Raw genomic sequence first — 19,478 nt, forward strand, 5'->3', positions numbered from 1 at the left:
AGGATCAACACGATGCCACATTTGACAGTGGGCGGCAGGTTCCAGGGTCAGGTCGACACATCAGGCGACGCAAACTCCTTCCCATAGCAATGGCACGCGCGAGCGACTTTGAAGACATCGGGCGGGTGAAAGTGGGACTAAAGTGTGTGCTTCTGAACACCTAATGCTGTTTTTTGGCTAATTGTAGCTCGGTCATGTATGTCTTCAAGCGTTCTTGGCGGAAATTGCGTTTTATCTTGAAGCGCCATCTGTACGCATTAAGCACATCCAATTTAGCGATGATATAGTTACCGATCAGAACGCGACACTGAAGCATGAAAAATAAGTGTGACCATTGACTGTTCAGGTGCAGTTTTCTAAATGTTTTCGAAGCCCGGTGTAATACATATTTTAAGATGTGCAATATATATATATTTTAATGTTATTCCTTTACACTTGAGTAAAAATCCACACGGCAACCCCTGCGTTCTTTTCAATTTCAATGTCCCATCCCCTTTTCCTATCCATCTATCTCCCAGACCCCCTCACCATCCAACTTACTCATTCCTCCCCACAACCCCCAACCCCCATCGCCCCCCCCCCCTTTGCCCTACCCCCTTGCAATGCTCTCTCATTTTTTCACCAAAATTGAATTCTCTTTGCCCCCCCCCCCCCCACCCACAGGCGAGCTCCACCACACCTGGGATTGTGTCTAAACCTTGTTCTACAGGCCACTGAGACCACGACAGCTGGCCACAGGAATTGGGAGGGGGGGGGGGCTCAGGGGGGGGGGGTTGGGGGGGGTCGGAACGATGGAGCGAGCATGATGAGAGAACGGCGGAGGGGCGCAGGGAGACATGCACTGGCCGCGGATCTTCTCTGCCCTCTGCCTGTTGGCTGCCTGGGACTATGTGACCAGCCAGATGCACGGCACGCTGGGATTGCCGCAAGGAGTGGCGGCAGGAGACGGGCGAGGCCAGGGCCAAAGCGACGCGTTTGATTGGTTGCTCACGGACCGCGGGCCATTCCACGAAGCAGAGGAGTACAAAGACTTTCTCAAGAAATATAGCGAGGGCTACACCGTCCGATACAAAATCTACAGGTACGGTCCTTTATTCGTCCGCGTCGTTTTTGTGCAAGTGTGTGAATTGTAACAGGTAATTTTTATTTTGGTTGAGCCATTTATTTCGTAAATGCAAATGTATTACGTGATGGTAATGACGGTGTTGTAGCGCCAAAGCTGGTACGAATTGAACCAAACTTTTATATTAATTATTTTTCCATTTGTTTCCGTCTCCATGAATTGCTGGATTTAGAGCCGATGAGATCATCATTGTCATCAATAATTTGATAACCGTCTTCGCGCTACACATGTGGAAAGCCAAGTAAACAGTGATTTCCTACTCAAATGAGCATTGAGCCAGCGGGGGAAATTCCACATTCCTATGGTGGGGTTGGGTGGGGGGGATCTTCATAGGGTAACTGCTGTCGACTTCCCCATTTTAAGTGGTAGCAATTTTATCGACCCCAGATTTTAATGATGGGTTGACTCAACCCGCTCCACCACCAGCCCTCACTGAACCAGGATTTGAACTCGTAACCTTTCCCGCCCGCCCGCCAGCCCTGCCACCGGAGGCACCCGGGCGGCTGTAAATTAGTTGAAGTAATTTGTTTTCGGTTTGTGCCTGTGCACTTGCAATATTTGTATGCATTGCTTGTCAGTAGTGCTCGGCTTGCCGTGGCCACACACACACACACTGTGCGGATTCATTTCGTGCCGCATTGGTGCACTTGCCGCGGCAGAAGCTGCACGCCTGCCATACTTGTGCAGCCGAAAGCCAGGGGGAGGGACGCGATGCTCCGAATCTCAACAGAGAGGGCACTCCAATTTGTTTCGCTTTTGAGCCATTGAAAACAATGAAAATGAATAGACATTTAACAAGGAGGCCTGATATCGGAATGCTGCCACGGTGCATTGGTGAGCACCACACTACTCTTGCAATCATAAGAGGTCGCCGGTTCAATCTCTTTGCTGCGGCAGTTTAAACAATGGGGAAAGATTCATAAAATGCCCCCCCCCCTCCGGCCCCCTTCTCCATCCTTTGTATACGTGGGTAAAATCAGAGTCAATCGGCAGCTCACGTGGTGAGGTCACGTGTGGTGAGGTCACGTGTCGGTACTCCAACCTTTTTCAAGATTTCCGTGGTGCCCGTGTGGTTTTAGTTTGTTGTCCTTCTCCCTCACCTCCGTTGAGCACAGTTTGCTACGTACAGCGTCAACGACGTTCAACATCGATATATGCACATGCATACGTATGGAAGAGTAGGCCAAAATTTTCTGCTAGAGGGGCTCTTTAGAGCTCCCTCCATTGAAGGCCTCTTCCACCAGCAGTGGCAAGAGCAAGGCTTCACCTTATTTTAAAAGTTGTTTTCACATCACCTGGACTGTATAAAAACGGGTCATATTTATTTTCTTCATATTTACATTAAAACACGTGGCATATTTAGTTTACTCATACAATTACATTGTTCAACTGTTCTTGATAAATTGGTATTTTCAGGCCTGGGTAAGCAAAATAAATAAATAGTAAAGACCGTATTGGAAATTCATCACCTGTTTTCTTACCGAAAAAAATCAGACGCTTTCTGAAAAACAAAAATAAATCAGGCCTAATTTAAAATGTGACACACGCGGGGATGATCGTTAAAATGAAATAAATGCTTTGCCTTTAGTATTTTGAGGTGTGCTAAAAGCAGGCCCCAGCACAAGCGATGCAGTGGGCAAAGCTGCCATGGAAACAACGAAAGTGCTGTCTAAAGTGATCAGCTTCGCAGGCACACGGCGTCTTATTCAGCAGTGCACACGCATGCACACGCGCAATCGCCCACGTGCAGACACATGCACAGGCAGAGACAAAGATCTTAATTTCATCTGGCTTAGACTTATGGGCCCCAGAACTGTTGTCCAGAAGTTACCGTCTGCTGTTCACAGCCTCCAGAGGCTCCTCGTCTATTTAGGCATTGTACAAGCTCTCGTTTTGCCTTGTATTATGTCGACGTTGCCTTTGATTTCAAGTCGCACGGAATGCGCCTGATCTCGTGGGATCTCGCAAGCTAAGCTGGGTTGAGCCTGGCCGTCAACTGGACGGGCGACCGCCGTGCACGGCCAGCGTCGCAGGCGGCCGTGGGGCTGCAATGACAGCAGATGGGCAGCACCGCAAACTCTGTTGTTGCTGCCAAGTCCATGGCTCTGCACCGTCGCCAACCAGCACCAACCAGCGTGGTGAAGCATGCCCAATAATAATCCCCACAACCCACGCGGTGCTGGTGGGCCCTCATCTAGCAGTCGATTAGCAAGAGAGCCGTATTGCATGCTGTTCGATTCGATTTCCCGGCATGGCGTTTAAACCAATTGCCAAGTTTTTTTAAATCCCCACCGCCTCTGTCCTCCCAGCATTGTAAATGGGTGTTCCATAGTCAATCGGCAAGAATGGGGTACTCCCACCTCTTCGAAGACGGTCTGGCCAGCCTAGAAAAGTAGGCGAAAATACCTCCAATAGGCGCCGTCCGGAGCTCCCTCTCTAAAGTGGAGAACTGACCACCAGCAGTGGCGTGAGCAAGCAATTGCACGGCTGCCCCTTTAACTTCATTTCAAATTTGAGGTTTAGTTGCCTTAGGTGGCAGCACATGCTCAAGTATCAATACCAGGTTCAGTTGCTGCGAGGCGCTTAGATTGGAATTTGGATAATTTTAACGGTGACACGGTGTTCTGACCGACATGCAATCCAGCTGTGTCCCCTTTCAAGTCCGATCACACGCAGAACTAAATTTATGCACGCTAACGTGTTTATTCATGGCTCCATCAATTATCACACGAGGAACTAGATTAATGTGCAGGAGCATCGCTTGCATTTGGATTTGGGCTGCGTGTGTGTGTGTTTACTAAGCTCAAGTAATGCACTTCCAGTGATGAATGGCTGGAAAAACATCGGTAAAGAAACGTCTTTTTTTTTTACCAGCCTGATAAAGCAATTGACGAGCCTTTCAAGGCAATTGCTCAGGGTGCCGTTTGCAATGACTGATCAAAAAACATTAAAACAGCTCATCAATCCTCGTCTTGTACTTTCCAAATGTGTCACGTTGTGTTCCAAAACAAATTCGGTCGGTAGTATAGGAAAGAATAAACAAAAATGTAAACGCACGCTCGTGTTTTGTTGTGCATTGCTTGTTTATATACATCACGTGCAGTCTTTAGGCAGCGCAGTGTATTACTTCATCCCGTGGCACAAAATAATAAGTAGCGCCGTTGTGGAATATTTAAGTTACAAAATACATAAGCAGACAGCGTATCTTTCCATCCACGTAAAGCAATAAGGTACTTTTTACAAAGCGTATCAGCCAACATGGCATTCTGGGAGTGTATATTTTCAGCATGATTGGTACAATACAAGCGGAACTCTTGACCAGTTTTGACTTGCAGAGTCTCATCAGTAGTGGCTGGCTTGCCTGAAGCAACGCTTGTGAACTGCCAGGTTCACCTCCCTTTCTGTTTGCAAATAGTTCCGAGTTCGGCACGTAATATTCTCACAGGTGTGAAATATTTTAATCGAGTTAATACATCTTCTGCCTTAAGTCAAAAATAGGTGTCATCGTTATTTCAAAACAACTAAGTTCTGTACAAAGGTATCATCGCGATCCAAAATAGGTGTCATCGTTATTTCAAAACATCTACGTTCTGTACAAAGGTATCATCGCGATCCAAAATAGGTGTCATCGTTATTTCAAAACAACTACGTTCCGTACAAAGGTATCATCGCGATCCAAAACGCAGCCGCCCTCGTTCATTTTATTCCAGAACGTTCCCTTCGTTCCGTTCACATTATTATCTTGGAAAGATCACTCGTTGGCTTGTGGCCCCGTGGCCTTGCCCCCCCCACTCCCCAAACGCAGTCAGTCAGTTGGCTTTGCTTCTTTTCTTTATTGCAGGGAATTTGCTCGCTGGAAAGTGAGTAATATCGCGGTGGAGTCACGGGCGGAGTTCCCCCACGCACCTTTGCCCCTCTCCCCGGAGTTCATGCGCAGCGTGAGGCAACTGGGTCGCCGGCCAACTCAGCAGCAGCTCCTGGATAACTTCATTCGAAAATACGGCACGCATTATGTCGTCTCGGGCAAGCTCGGGGGTGAGCAAACGCCGCTTAACATTTACATTGATGTTCGATATTGCGTGCCGGGATATACTTCTCAAAGGTTTTCTAATTTTTTTGAATTTTCCATAAAAAATAATATATATATATTTGTTTTCATTCCAAGATAGCCGACTGTCGCTCTATGGCCAATATCGCTCATGCACAAAACTTTTAATAATTATATGATTGATTCAATTGGGCTGTGCCGAGACTTTCCACGGAGCCAAAAATGACTTGTCAGTACGTGAAAGTGGAACATATTTCTTACCCCGGCATGTAATGGGTTTGAGAGAGAACATATAATTATTATACACAGCGAGGGCCTGATATCTCACTCCGCCAGAGCGAGAGGAATTTTTCAACCAGGTACATTAAACTACCTTGGGAATTTCAAAGTTATCGGCTTGGTTGGTACTAACACACATAATGGAACATGGTGGTACACCAATGCAATTTATTTCGCCTGTGTGGCCATACCTATAATTTTATATCCCGCATACCATTCCCATGCGAAAGACCGCTGCTGTGCTTGCTGATGAGCTGACAAGACAAGGCATTAATTTATCCGGTCTTCTCTTCATTTAAGATAATTTTAAATCCGCATCTGATGTCGGCTGAAAAGAAGGGCATCATTTAACATTATTTACCATTATTATGGATGTTGCCACGGTGTCATGGATTGCACACCGGATATGCCACCCAGATGGCACCACTTCGATTGCACCTCCAGGCACGGCAGTTGAAATACTGGGCGACGTTTTTTTAAATCCCCCCCCCCCCCAGCAGTATTAAATAGTTGCACTGCAGTGAGTTGATTGGCAGGTCACGTGTGATGGGGTAAAATATGGGTTTTTCCACCTCTTCCAAGACAATCAGAATTTGTATTTATCCTGGAGAAATCCGATGTGTTATGAAAGCTCTCATTAACAGATGTCCAGTAGGGGCACGGGGTCATAAAGTAACAACAACCAACAATACAACAACAAAAAAGACGTCTGGCCAACGTGGAAATAATAGACCTAAAAATCCCTTTTGGAGAGGCGTTTTAAAAGCTCTCTCTCACGCAGGCCCTATCCGCCAACAGTGGCAAGAGCCAGCAGTCACAGGGGCCGCCTTTCCCAAACCCCCACCCCCCCCCCCCTTTTTCACCGTTATTAATCTCCGACGACCCGCCCGTTGTCTCGCTCCGCCGCGCTCCCCGCAGGCGAGGAGAAGCTGACGATACTGGTGGACCTGGCGCGGCTCGGGGGACGTCCAGACAATGGCTCTGTGCAGGGACTGGAAGCCATCCAGCAGCTTGCCGCATCCTACTTCATCAACCGCGAGAGCACGCTGCGTCGCCTGCACGAGATCCAGATCACCGGCTGGGCCGTGCAGGTAACGGCTTCCATCGTCGGCGCCCGTGCTCCGATCGCCGCTGAACAATTAAGCAGGCCGCCCAGATTGTTGCGTTCTTTGGCCGCCTCTTGCATCGTGCGTTTTTCACTGCCCCTCGCCAACGTTTTAAAACCAGGGAAATTCGACGCCGCTTTGATTGTTGTACAGGAAAAACTCATCTTATCTGCGACGATGCCAGGGGACCATTACCACCGATCCTATTATTCATGGGGTTATCTACGATTTTACTCCACTCAACCTCGGAAAAAAAAAATCGTGGCTAATAAGGAAGGACCGCGGATAATAGGAGTTTTTGTTCAACAAATGGCTACCTTCAGATAATAGGAGTCACAGGTAATATGGTTGCAGATAAGGAGGAGTTCTTTCGTGACATGGTAATAATATAGAACTATTTAAATTGATAGCTTTTTATCAGTTCCCGTTGGGATGGAGGGCCTCCCTCCATGCTATGTCAGTCGTAGGGGTTGTGTGACCATACTTCACAAATCCTGGTCACAGTGCCGGAATAAGCTAGTGCGGCGCCTGCAGCATATGTTATGAAGGGACCCTAAATAAACAAATAAAAACACGTATATATTAAAACAGAAATGTTTAAGGCAGTATAGTAATATCGCAAGTGCAAAATCACTGAACCGGAATTGATAGCTTGAAAGTGGGGGGTCCGTAGCATATGCTACTTTTGCTACTAGGATAATCAGGCACTGGCTGGTCACAGTGAAGGATGGTGAAAGGGGGAGGACAAGGACTGGTTTGGACTTCGGCGTGAATCGAATTTGGGTCACCGGGTTCCGAGTACGCTACGCGAATCCCCTGTGCCACTTCTCAACCCGGTAAAAATAATAATAATACGCGTGTGGATGAATACGTTATCGATCTTTGTTTTAATAGCACCTTTCAGAAACCCATACCATTTTGTGCCATTCTTAAAGCCTCTCTCGACTCGGTGTTGTTCTCACGACATCAAAAAGAACATTCAGTTAACTTGGAAAATATCTTCTCCCGTCTGATTAAGCCACAGCAGGGACAGACATTTAGTTTCGATGTTTTATTTTTATCAAAATGCTTCCTGCGGTCTCGTTTTATATTCTTCGTCCAATACATTGTAAGCCTTTGCGTCAAATAATATTTGTGTAAAAGTGCAACATTTGAAGAAAGCAAAAAAATATAATAAATTCTCAAACACCTTTCGGTGCAAGTAAATGGCCTGTTAAGTGTTTTTGAGTGCTCATCAACTCACCGATTTAGCTTTTTTCAGCAAGAAGGCTTCACAGAAGCCCTATTACTACATCAAAAACATTGTAGATGCGCATTACAAAAGCCTCCGTATAAATCACTGCAGTTTTAAAATATACTCCAAAGTCAACGAAATTGTAATTTGCAAACCTAAATAGTCCACCGAGGTGGCTCAGACTTTATCCCATTTTATAAAGCGCAGAACCCCCGCTCGCCATATTGGAGGAGTGGGTTGTGCAATAATCGTCGAGCAAAACTCTGGAGGCCTTTTCACTAGATGTAAAATATTAGCAAATGTAGCCTTGTGAAATAATAATACAGCATCGATTATTGCATTTGCAGTGGCGATGCGGAATGTCTTATGCTCGTCACTGCTGTCCGAATTCTAATGTTACCAACACAAAGAGCGTGGCGTTTTGTCACTCTAAACTAATTCGCAGAAAGTGTTGAATTACAACCACGAATCTATTTGCAAGTGTAAATACTACAATACAGGTGAAATTTTAATTAGCTGTGCTCAAATGAGCAAACATGTAAATTATTAACTCACTTATTTCCCCTGGATTTAAGTGGTTTATAAACGTGTTTTTCATTGGCCAGTGAAATGCCTTCTGTGTTCTTTGCGATTGCCTTGTTAATGGGGTATAATGAGCATAAACTGCCCTAAGCCTGTTAAAAAACAAATTTAGAAAGGCTTGAGAGAATTTAACAAAACACTCGTTCCCACTTTTATGTGGTCTCCCTCCTTTTTATTGCTTATATTTTTCAAGCACTCTCTGACCAACATCAATTCTTCCAGAACATGCAGTGTGTGTGTGTGTGCTTTGATGGCTGGAAAGGGAAATGGAAAATATGCCCCTCTGTTCGGCATTTTAATAAAGGAGAACTTCCCAAGTGTTTGGTTGAGATGCTCCTTACCGTCGTTTGTGGCATTTCAAAGCCAGATAGATGCACGCGCACACACACACACACCTGAACCCTCATCATTGGAGGATTTACCTCTTGTTAGATCCTCATGGAATTGACCAGAATGTGGTGTAGGTGTACGTGCTCACAATATGTATCGTCTCACCTCAAGTTTCAAGTGGAATTATTAAAATAAATATTGAGACTGACCTTTAACATCACTGTTTATTATCTGCCATTGCATGGTTTGCAATTTTCAGACGCCACAATTTTTTGTTTTAGCTGAGCACGAGAAAGTTGTTACGTTTAAAGAAGTTGTGGGCAATTCTCGAGCCTGCGGTTTTCAAATTATTAGTTATTTAATCTCTCTCTCCATTGCCTTCAATTCCCACATTAACTAATTATCTAATTTTTTTTTTTACAGCTACGCAATTCATACACAGCGCACCTCCCCGCATTTATCTAGAATTCCCGGAGCGCGGCCTGGGAGCAGTTTAAAGGTGGCGTGCTACATCAACCGGAGGGGCGGGCACCTGGGAATGTTGTCTAAATTTAACGATTCATTATTCGTGCAACGAAATGATCTGCACTTAATAGGCAAGAAGTGCAATGGTCACGGATACGCGTTCTCACTAATAAGCTGTGCCGGATACGGCAGAATACCTCATTTACGAACGCCTTTCATGCAACCACGAGCAGACCCAAATTAGAGTGGCCTTTCCTGAGAACCCATTTCCCATGATAAGAAAACAAACTGTGTAGGTTATCAAATTTATCACGATTGGGAGTTAGGGGTTATTGTCGGGCGAAAAAAAAAAAACCGCCTCCTCCTTTTGGTGGCGAGAACAATTAAAAATGAGCCATTAATTCCTGTGCCGTTACACCATAGGTAACAGAGACGCGCAAGGGCCCCCTTGGGTGCAGCAGCTACGAAAACCTGGACTTGGTCAGCTCCGTCCTCATCCACAGCACGGAGAATAAGATCCAACTGCAAGGTACTGACGGTCCCACCACCTGCGCACATGCATCACCATGTGCATCATCGCTGCCATGTTGATTCTCGATATTTCATTGAATGCATTCGAAGCGCGCTTGTACGCCACGCGCTTGTCGATGGGGGGAAAAAAAGAAAAGAAAATTAAGCCACTCCAAATGTGCGTTCAAAGTGTAAAGAACGTGCACATGCCTATACTATGTAAAGACACGGATCTCCCATATAGCCTCGAATAGACTATTGTGGAAAGTGCTGTTGGTGAGTAACTATTCAGGCTGGCATGGCACACTCGGGGATGGTGTAGCCACCACTTTTTTCTGCCCAGTGCTGGTATAATTACACACCATCTCGTGTACCCATTTAATGGCTGAATCAGCCCAGGAGAGACCAGTGGCGAGTGTTGATATCAATTGCCAATGATGTTAGCCATGGCCGGGATTCAAAATCAGATTGCTGGGTTCATTGCGCATCCTACATATACATAATGATCGTGTTTATATATACTGTACACACACACATGCACACGTTTATTATGTTACAGTACTCTTAGCAGTAATGAGGACAATTAATTTGCAATCTAACGCAAAAAAACCTTTTTAAAAATATTGGTGGCGAAAGCCTACGTGTTAAAATGAGGACAAAGTAAGTTTAATGTTTTCCCGTTCTTTTTTTCTGAAACGTGTTCACAAGTAATACAACCTAAGCGTCGTGAAGCAATTTATAAAAGCATTCTGTGTTCAGTGATTTTGGCTATTAACTTTTTTTAGTCATGCTCATTATATATAAAAGTCAATTAATCTCATTGCTGGTCGTGGCGAACATTGGTTCTTTTAAATCTATAGCCACACAGACGGGATGTGGGAACAGCATGGATAGATGTGGAATGTTCTTTGACCCAAAATCAAAATAAGCCACATAATGTGCACCGAGTTTGACGTCTCGTCATTTGCACATTAGCTTTCATGTGTTTCCTGGTTTTCTGATGTATGACGTGGGAATGGGTAATTAGCTAAAGGGATCCAATTAACGCTGCAGTCAATGAATTGCTAATGGGTAAAAAAATAAAAGGTCCATAACTAGTTTATTTTCCCCAACTGTAGCCACGAAGCAATTTGCTTTCCGAATCTTGCATTTGAACATACGCGTGTTTTTAAGAGCAAAACAAAGTATCATAATAACAAATCTAAGGGTTCTGATTGTGCTTAAACATACAGAATGAATTTTCTCTACGTGTATTTTTTTAACCAAATATTCTCGGAAATTTATCTAATGGGGTGAAGCTGTTGAGCATTTTCAATTAAATTCAATTTGCATGGTAAATTATCATGTTCTTTCAATGAAAGTACATCATAATGACAATTATGGCGCTGGGTTTTTAACATTTTAAATTATGTTGTGCATTATATAATAATTAAGCTAGGTTTTCCATTTGTATGTGTAACATGCAATAAAGTTTAATCAATTTTCAGATTTGTTTTACTTTTAATAAAATGTAACTGAATATAAACGCGAATGAAATTGCACTTATCTGTGTTGATGTGAAGGTTACTATAGGCATACCTAACTATACACGTCTGATCATCACAATAACTTGTCTTATATGGGAACATAACCCTGGGTGACTTATCCACGTGACGCCTTTTATCCAGGGATTTCGTTGTTGTGTGAATTTGAGTTTCGGCAGATTAATGATGGCTTGAGGATAATGAAAAATAGGGGATAATCGTGTTACAAATAAGAGGAGTTGTACGTGTACTGTAGGTAATGTGCACTTTTTATATTGTCCGGTAAGCTCGAATAAGGCATAGAAGCGTTTGCTCTCATATCTAGGTCACTAGTAATCTAAGCCTGTCAAATTTAAGTTTTATTACAACTTAAAACATCTTTAAAATACTCTTTGGTTCTTTCGGTAAAGTCACGTAGAAAGAAAATTAATTAAATAATAGAATACGACGTTTCATTTGCAACACAAGCAACCGTCATCAGGTAAGAATGAATGAGAAAACAAACCTAGTAAACTTAGAAATATAATGCGACACAAAACAGAGAGTCGGTTAACACAACAGTCAACACCGTACCTGGTTGATTAAAATCTTCCAAAGATTGTTAAATTTGAGAGAGAAACAAAACACAGACACGGAGACACATCAGCAGAGAGAGACACACACAGAGACACACACAGAGAGAGACACACACATAGACACACAGAGAGACAACGCCTCTGTGTCGAGGCCTTAAATATATAGAGAGAGGGGGGGCTTGGTTCCTCCTCCTCTGCAGTGATATTTCGCCCCGACTGGGTAAAGGCCCCTCCACGTTGCTACCGCTCCAGTAGTCCAACAGTGCCACGAACGATCTCGCTTACACCCATGAGTTGATATCATCGCTCCATCTCTCTGGCGGATGGACTCTCGAGTGTGATCCCACTGGTGGCTGCCACACTGTCAGTAGTCTCGCCGATCGGCCATTATCCTTTCTATCCGTGAGGTGTCCTGTCCAAGCTCACTTGTTTATCTCCACGGTTATGATGATATCTGTGATTCTCATTGTTGTTCAGTCATCATCCACGTGCTCCTGATTTTACCTCTCAATATAATTCCCTGCATGTGCTTTTGAGATTTCTTTTTCCATTATTTGTTTTTACCTATGTGTTAGCATTTCCTGATGCATATGTATTAGCAGGTGATACGCACTCAAATAAAACATTATTTTTTCTATGATAAATTACATCTCCGACCTGCTTTCGCTTTTCTTCCAAAGTAAAAGCTAACGGTGCAGCCATTCAATCGTTTGCTCACGCCACTGCTGGTGGAAGGGCCTCCACTCGAAGGATTTCTGGAGACCCCGTCTAGATAGTATTTGGCCTACTCTTCCACACTGGCCAGACATATTTTGAAGTGGAGGGAGCGCACACGCACACGCGCACACACGACCCGCCGAACGACTGTCCGTGGCGACTCCTTTCCCACTACTGGGTGGACCGTGATGGTGGGGATTTAACAAACTTGCACCATCGTCTCAACTGCCAAGCTGGGAAATCGAACCGCGGCTGTTGCAGCGTTTAGCGCGCTAACCGTTGCAACCGCGGCAGCATCCCTCGACCCGTGTATCCAAACTCATTTGCCGAAAATTTAATTTCATAAGCAAACACTCGAAAGCACCTTGACTGAAGGTTTATTGATAGCCACCTCAGTATTATCGACACCTCATGCTAAGGTCAGCCACAGCTTGCTTCTACGCCGGCCCCAATTATCACATTACCAAACCGTCACATTTCACACTTGTCCGCCGTCACGAGTTTTGTCGTGGGGCACTATTGATAGTTGTTGTTATGTTATTGGCAGTCGCTAAGGTCAGGGGGTCTTCCTTATTGGTTTTTGCTGGCAACAACAAACATCCGTGCACTACAGCTGTCGGGCGGCCTGTTAACTGGACGCAGTCTCTGCAGGTCGGCACGCTGAGACTTCGGGCACCGCGATAGCGATTTGTTATCTCCCCTGCATGGTACGCAGGAGGCCGTGGGTTATATCTCCACCCTGACCCCTATATTTATTTGGAGTTTGTGTGCCCTCTCCGTGGTGGCTTTGTGCCATTTTCTCCAGGTCCTCGAATTTTTCCCTCCACATTTATAATCGTGTGCTTATCTTATTAATTGGCGACTATCAATTCCCAAATACGATGCAAGCCACTTCGATGAGCTGCACCATCACTTTCACCTTCATCATACAGTAAATTAAGTCCATACAAGCCTAGCCCTGCATAAGTGCGTGCGTACACGTGGTACATTTTATACATTGGCATGCAATCTTTTCATCGACCTGAAACTGGTGCATTATTTGTTATTTTTGTTGTTGTTAATGACAGTGTCTCTGAACCGTACGTCGTAGCAGGTAGTACGCAATTCGAAAAATAAATGTATGCACATCTGCACGTTACAATTTATTATCAAGTTCAGCTTCTGAATTTTTTTTTATCTCACCTGCTCTGATCCACCTCTTTATTACGATCAACAAATTTTAAACAGTTTCATTGGAAGCGAGTGAACCGTGTCCAACTCACCCAGTATTACACCAGCTAAAAGATTGTCTTCCATGGGAGGCAGTCTGGCACAAAGGCTAGAGCACTGAGTTGACTGGGGGTGGCTACCTGTGCAGCGAGTCTGATGGTCTCAGTCCGTTCACCAGTAACTGCTTAAATAAATAAATTAACAACATTATCTTAACTGCGCTTAATTTCACTAAATTCCAGAACTTGAAAAATGAATACTCCTGGTTGCAAGAGCCGGTGCAAAGGTGTTGCTGCTCCCTACTTTGTTGAACAGCAGTCACCTGAAGGGATTTCGCCGCTTCTGTGTTCTCCAACTCGAAAGGTCGCACTGCTCTGCAAGAGACCTCAACGAATATAAATTGTCACTTGACTGTGAGGCAATTGGCGCAAGTGGGTTAAAACTGAGAGCCAGATATTGTTGTTGTTGAAGTAATGTCTGGCCGCATCAGAACTTATCGTAAACAATTCGTAAAAAGTTTTTTTTTTAATTGGTGTGTGCAAAATTGTCATCATTGACTAAAGCACAGCCATGAAATCCACTGACCATGCAAATTATTTCCGACGTAGAAGACTGTTGTTTTTGTTGTTCTGTGTTTTTGTTGTACCACCCCGGGGCGTGAGCTCTGGATTGCACAAATTGCACATTCACGATGCTGACACTGTGACCTAAGTCACTAAGCCGCCCAGATATTCCACATTGCGTTTTAAGTTTGTATGGTTTTGTTGGAAATGTTTCGAACCAAACTACGTGCTGCTGATTTTGTACGTTTGCCCATTGACAAAGAAATTATCAGTCTATCATTTTAATGGTAGGTTTATTTGAACAGTGAGAGACAGAATAACAACAACAAAATCCAGAAAAACGGATGTCAAAAATGTTATAAATTGATTTGCATTTTAATGAGGGAAATAAGTATTTGACCCCCTCTCAATCAGAAAGATGTCTGGCTCCCAGGTGTATTTTATACAGGTAACGAGCTGAGATTAGGAGCACATTCTTAAAGGGAGTGCTCCTAATCTCAACTTGTTACCTGTATAAAAGACACCTGTCCACAGAAACAATCAATCAGATTCCAAACTCTCCACCATGACCAAGACCAAAGAGCTCTCCAAGGATATCAGGGACAAGACTGTAGACCTACACAAGGCTGGAATGGGCTACAAGACCATTGCCAAGCAGCTTGGTGAGAAGGTGACAACAGTTGGTGCGATTATTCGCAAATGGAAGAAACACAAAATAACTGTCAATCTCCCTCGGTCAGGGGCTCCATGCAAGATCTCACCTCGTGGAGTTGCAATGATCATGAGAACGGTGAGGAATCAGCCCAGAACTACACGGGAGGATCTTGTCAATGATCTCAAGGCAGCTGGGACCATAGTCACCAAGAAAACAATTGGTAATACACTACGCAGTGAAGGACTGAAATCCTCCAGCGCCCGCAAGGTCCCCCTGCTCAAGAAAGTTTGCCAATGAACATCTGAATGATTTAGAGGACAACTGGGTGAAAGTGTTGTGGTCAGATGAGACCAAAATGGAGCTCTTTGGCATCAACTCAACTCGCCGTGTTTGGAGGAGGAGGAATGCTGCCTATGACCCCAAGAACACCATCCCCACCGTCAAACATGGAGGTGGAAACATTCTGCTTTGGGGGTGTTTTTCTGCTAAGAGGACAGGACAACTTCACCGCATCAAAGGGACGATGGACGGGCCACGTACCGTCAAATCTTGAGTGAGAACCTCCTTCCCTCAGCCAGGGCATTGAAAATGGGTCGTGGATGAGTATTCCAGCATGACAATGACCCAAAACACACGGCCAAGGCAACAAAGGAGTGGCTCAATAAGAAGCACATTAAGGTCCTGGAGTGGCCTAGCCAGTCTCCAGACCTTAATCTCATCGAAAATCTGTGGAGGGAGCTGAAGGTTCGAGTTGCCAACCGTCAGCCTCGAAACCTTAATGACTTGGAGAAGATCTGCAAAGAGGAGTGGGACAAAATCCTTCCTGAGATGTGTGCAAACCTGGTGGCCAACTACAAGAAACGTCTGACCTCTGTGATTGCCAACAAGGGTTTTGCCACCAAGTACTAAGCCATGTTTTGCCGAGAGGTCAAATGCTTATTTCCCTCATTAAATGCAAATCAATTTATAACATTTTTGACATGCGATTTTCTGGATTTTTTTGTTGTTATTCTGTCTCTCACTGTTCAAATTAACCTACCATTAAAATGATAGACTCAGCATTTCTTTGTCAGTGGGCAAACGTACAAAATCAGCAGGGGATCAAATACTTTTTTTCCCTCACTGTATATGTTTTTTTTGGGAAAGCTGTTGTGGTGCATTGGTAAGAAGCACACTGGAGTTTCAATCCAGAGGTCTCCGATTTAATTAGATTTTCAGGCGCAGCAGTTGATATGATGGCGCGAGTTTCTTGAATCTCCACACCTCTGTCCACCCAGCAATAAAACCGGATACAGCACGGGCAGGTGATTGGCAGGTAGTGTCCGGTGGCGAAAAGTTTAGGCACTCCCACCTCTTCCCAGATATGTAACCAGCACCGAACAGCAGCCCAAATGCTATCTAGAGGAGCACTCTCGATCAAGGGCTTGCAGGGCTTCACCTTTACCTTACAAATACAATTAGTTAGATTAAAAAAACCTTACACGATATTACAATTAATTACTGTCGCGTTCAGCATGCAGCTTTGTCAACGTGGGCAGGCATTGGGCCCTGAGTTCACGTTTTAATAATCACTCTTATGGACTGGAAGTTTATTTTCTGCTGTGGTTTCCTGCAAAGTTTCCACAAACACGCTACAGTATATTTGGATGTGTGTTGTGCCCTTGGGCTCAATGTTCACGAGCGATGGAGTTAGGGCCTTAAAATTTGGAGCACGTTGAATCCAATAACGAGCAGCCTGACTGCTCGCCAATCTCTGCAGTGGCCGGTCATGTTTTAATCCCAAAACGTGGCGTGCCAGCATTTTTCCTTAGTTCCCTTCCGACTTCTCTCGTAGGCAAAGGGGGCCCAAATGATAAACTCTCCACCTCTCTCCGCCTCGCCTTGGGGCTTTTTGACAGCTTCATTTACTGCTCACCCCTTCTTGGTTCAAGATCACTCTTCGCCGTTGTCAAATCCGGCGCATCTTTTGTCTCTCTCCATTTCTTGTTCCGTGATGGGTGACGTCGTCGTTGTTGTTGTAAAGCGTGCCACTGTGAGGTCGCACTCATTACACACAAAGTCCTTGCCACAAATGAAGGACAATACCTTGCTGATTTCATCACGGAGCGTAAACCATCACGCTAGCTCCAGTCATCCTTGCAGTGGCTTTTGGCTGGCCATCAAACAAAGACATACAACCACATTGCACGATTTCAGATGTGCTTCAGCAGTAGTCTGGAACGCTCTTTCTTCCAATATTAAGAAGCCACTGGAGCTGTGCACTTTAAAATCTAAATTGAAAACTAATTTCTCTAGAACTGATTTTTGTATTTAGTTTGGTCTTCCCCAACACCTCCGATTATCACGGTTTGCTACGTACGGTGCGAACGAAGTTTAACATACATGCGAGCTGAATAGATATCTGGACAGAACCACGGCTGCAGGTGTTGCGGTCTCGTGAAATTGGGAGGTAGGAAATAAAAACGTCTTGCCTCGGCGATGTAATTCGGTATTTAAAATCACGGCGCTCAGGGAATTGTGGTGGGAAGGGGTTAATAACCTCATCATGGATCACTCTCGTAATTTCTCTGCAGCCTTTGTCCCTACTCTGTTTCCCTGCCAGGCATCTGCCATTTATCTGTTTCACAATTTTCTTTCCTAATTAACTGCCAACTGATTGTGATGATATGCTATGCTCGGCTAACTTTTAATTACGAATTTATTGAGTAGCCATGCTTAATTAATCTTGGCTATTTACTTAGTGTTTGTTTACTTATTTATGTTATCTTCCAATGTTTTTGCATATTTTTAAAATTATCTCTCGTTGCAATATGGGCACCATTGATACTCATTATATATTCCTGCCCATTGTAAGTCCCAGGGCTGGTTCAGACATCTCTAATTGCTGATAGCCATAGCTGGGAATCAAACTCAGGTTGCCAGGTTCATAGCACATAGCGCTTATACTGCAAAGCCAAAAACAAAGATCCCCCGTATAGCCTTGATAGACTGTTGGGGCAAGTGCTGTTAGAGAGCAGCTATGAAGGCCGGCACGGCACATGAGCAGGTGGGTGGCAAGGAACCACGCCCGGCCGCCTTTGTATCCAAGTGGCAATATTTACACATTGCACCAGGTACTCATGAGGCTGAGTCCACCTAGGGGAGCATATACGCTCGTCCGCAGATGATGATATATTCCCCACAGTCAATTTACCCAGATCACATTGTAATGATTGTGGACATTTACCTAAGACATGTTGTCTCCTCTCGTGTGTCTTCATTGGAGGTCTTAAATACACAAATGCATTTTAATTGTCCGTATACATTTGTGTTCTGATTTTATATATATGAGCCCAAAAGCTCACGTTTGAAAACTGCCCAAAAGTAAAAAAAAAACGTTGAGAGAGCGGCGTGCAGTTTCCCAGCCAATCCTACATGCAAAAAAACTAGCCGTCCGTCGCCTGTTGAAAACACAAAACATGTAATTGTATAATCAATGCGAACACGCATCCCTGAATGCAGGTGTAAATATACACAAAATGCATTCTTAAATCAAATGCACTTCGAATTAAGAAAATAACATTCGATATTATTGTAACAAAAAACATTGTATATATATACACACACACGCATTTGTTTTTCCTTCATATGGTCACGGTTAACGTTCGTAAACAATAAAGGCAATCGCCTTGGCAATCGTCAGTTTAAGGTCAGTTCATTATACACGTATGGGGAGGTGAGAAAAAAAATCGTGAGCATTCTCCTCTCCCCAACAGCAGCGGACCTCCCGGGCGACGTGTTTATATTAAGGCTAAAGCCTACCTGGGAGACCGATGACAATCGTGTATGGGAGCCAATTAGGAGCCAATTGAGGAGGCTCCTCACTCGTTTTGTCGAGGGACGCCGGGAACTTGACGAAAGCTCCCAGGAAATTGCAGTTTCACTTGAGGAATGCACGAGCGACCCCAGCGTTAGATGCTTGCCGCTTTCGTCAAAAAAAATTACGTACGTGCATTTTTAATTGTCGAGCGCACACGCCAAGACTATACATACGATTATTACATTTCCAAAACGCCGTCTAAACCCCCCTCCCCCTACCACGCACCACTCTGCCCTTTCATCCTTCGCAGGACTGCAGACGATCCTGCCCGACTACATTCGCGAGCGCTTTGTACGCGCGGCCCTCGGCTACCTGCTGTGCAATGCCGAGGGGGAATACAGATGCCACGGTGGCGAATGCGCCTGCCTCTGCCTGCCCAAGTTCCCCAACTGTAATTGCCCGGAATCTGACATCGCCACGCTGGAGAGCGCCATTCGCAAGCTTGGGCAAGACCTGGAGCAGACCCAAGAGGACTTCACGCAATCCGGTGAGGTCGCGTGTAAAAAAAGAACAGATCACTCCACAATGCGTGTAATTAGCTCGCCCCCCCGCCCCCCCCCCCCACTGTCCGTCTTTGAGTGGAGGGTTATTTATTTAGTTCCTTATCATTTTTCCATCATACAGGTTGCACAGGCGCGTTTCCCTGTTGTTTGCCGTAGCACGGCTATCGGGCCGTGTTCTCGGGTTGTGCAGCGTCTTG

General features: G+C 44.8%; 1 protein-coding gene across 1 annotated transcript in view; it reads left to right on the top strand.

The window, feature by feature from the left end:
• Nucleotides 1–761: 761 nt before the first annotated feature.
• The window catches only part of LOC116944887 (BMP/retinoic acid-inducible neural-specific protein 3-like), a 32,580-nt gene continuing 13,863 nt past the window's right edge, over nucleotides 762–19,478 (top strand). The window contains exons 1-5 of the mRNA XM_032958746.2: nucleotides 762–1,081; nucleotides 4,965–5,158; nucleotides 6,369–6,541; nucleotides 9,591–9,696; nucleotides 19,029–19,265. Of these exons, the coding sequence (XP_032814637.2) occupies nucleotides 837–1,081; nucleotides 4,965–5,158; nucleotides 6,369–6,541; nucleotides 9,591–9,696; nucleotides 19,029–19,265 (955 nt within the window). The 5' untranslated portion in view covers nucleotides 762–836. The remainder of the gene's footprint in view (nucleotides 1,082–4,964; nucleotides 5,159–6,368; nucleotides 6,542–9,590; nucleotides 9,697–19,028; nucleotides 19,266–19,478) is intronic.

This window comes from Petromyzon marinus, chromosome 22 (genome assembly GCF_048934315.1).
Source record: "Petromyzon marinus isolate PM22_M1 ecotype Great Lakes invasive population chromosome 22, UKy_Petmar_22M1.pri1.0, whole genome shotgun sequence".
Classification (NCBI taxonomy): Eukaryota; Metazoa; Chordata; class Hyperoartia; order Petromyzontiformes; family Petromyzontidae; genus Petromyzon; species Petromyzon marinus.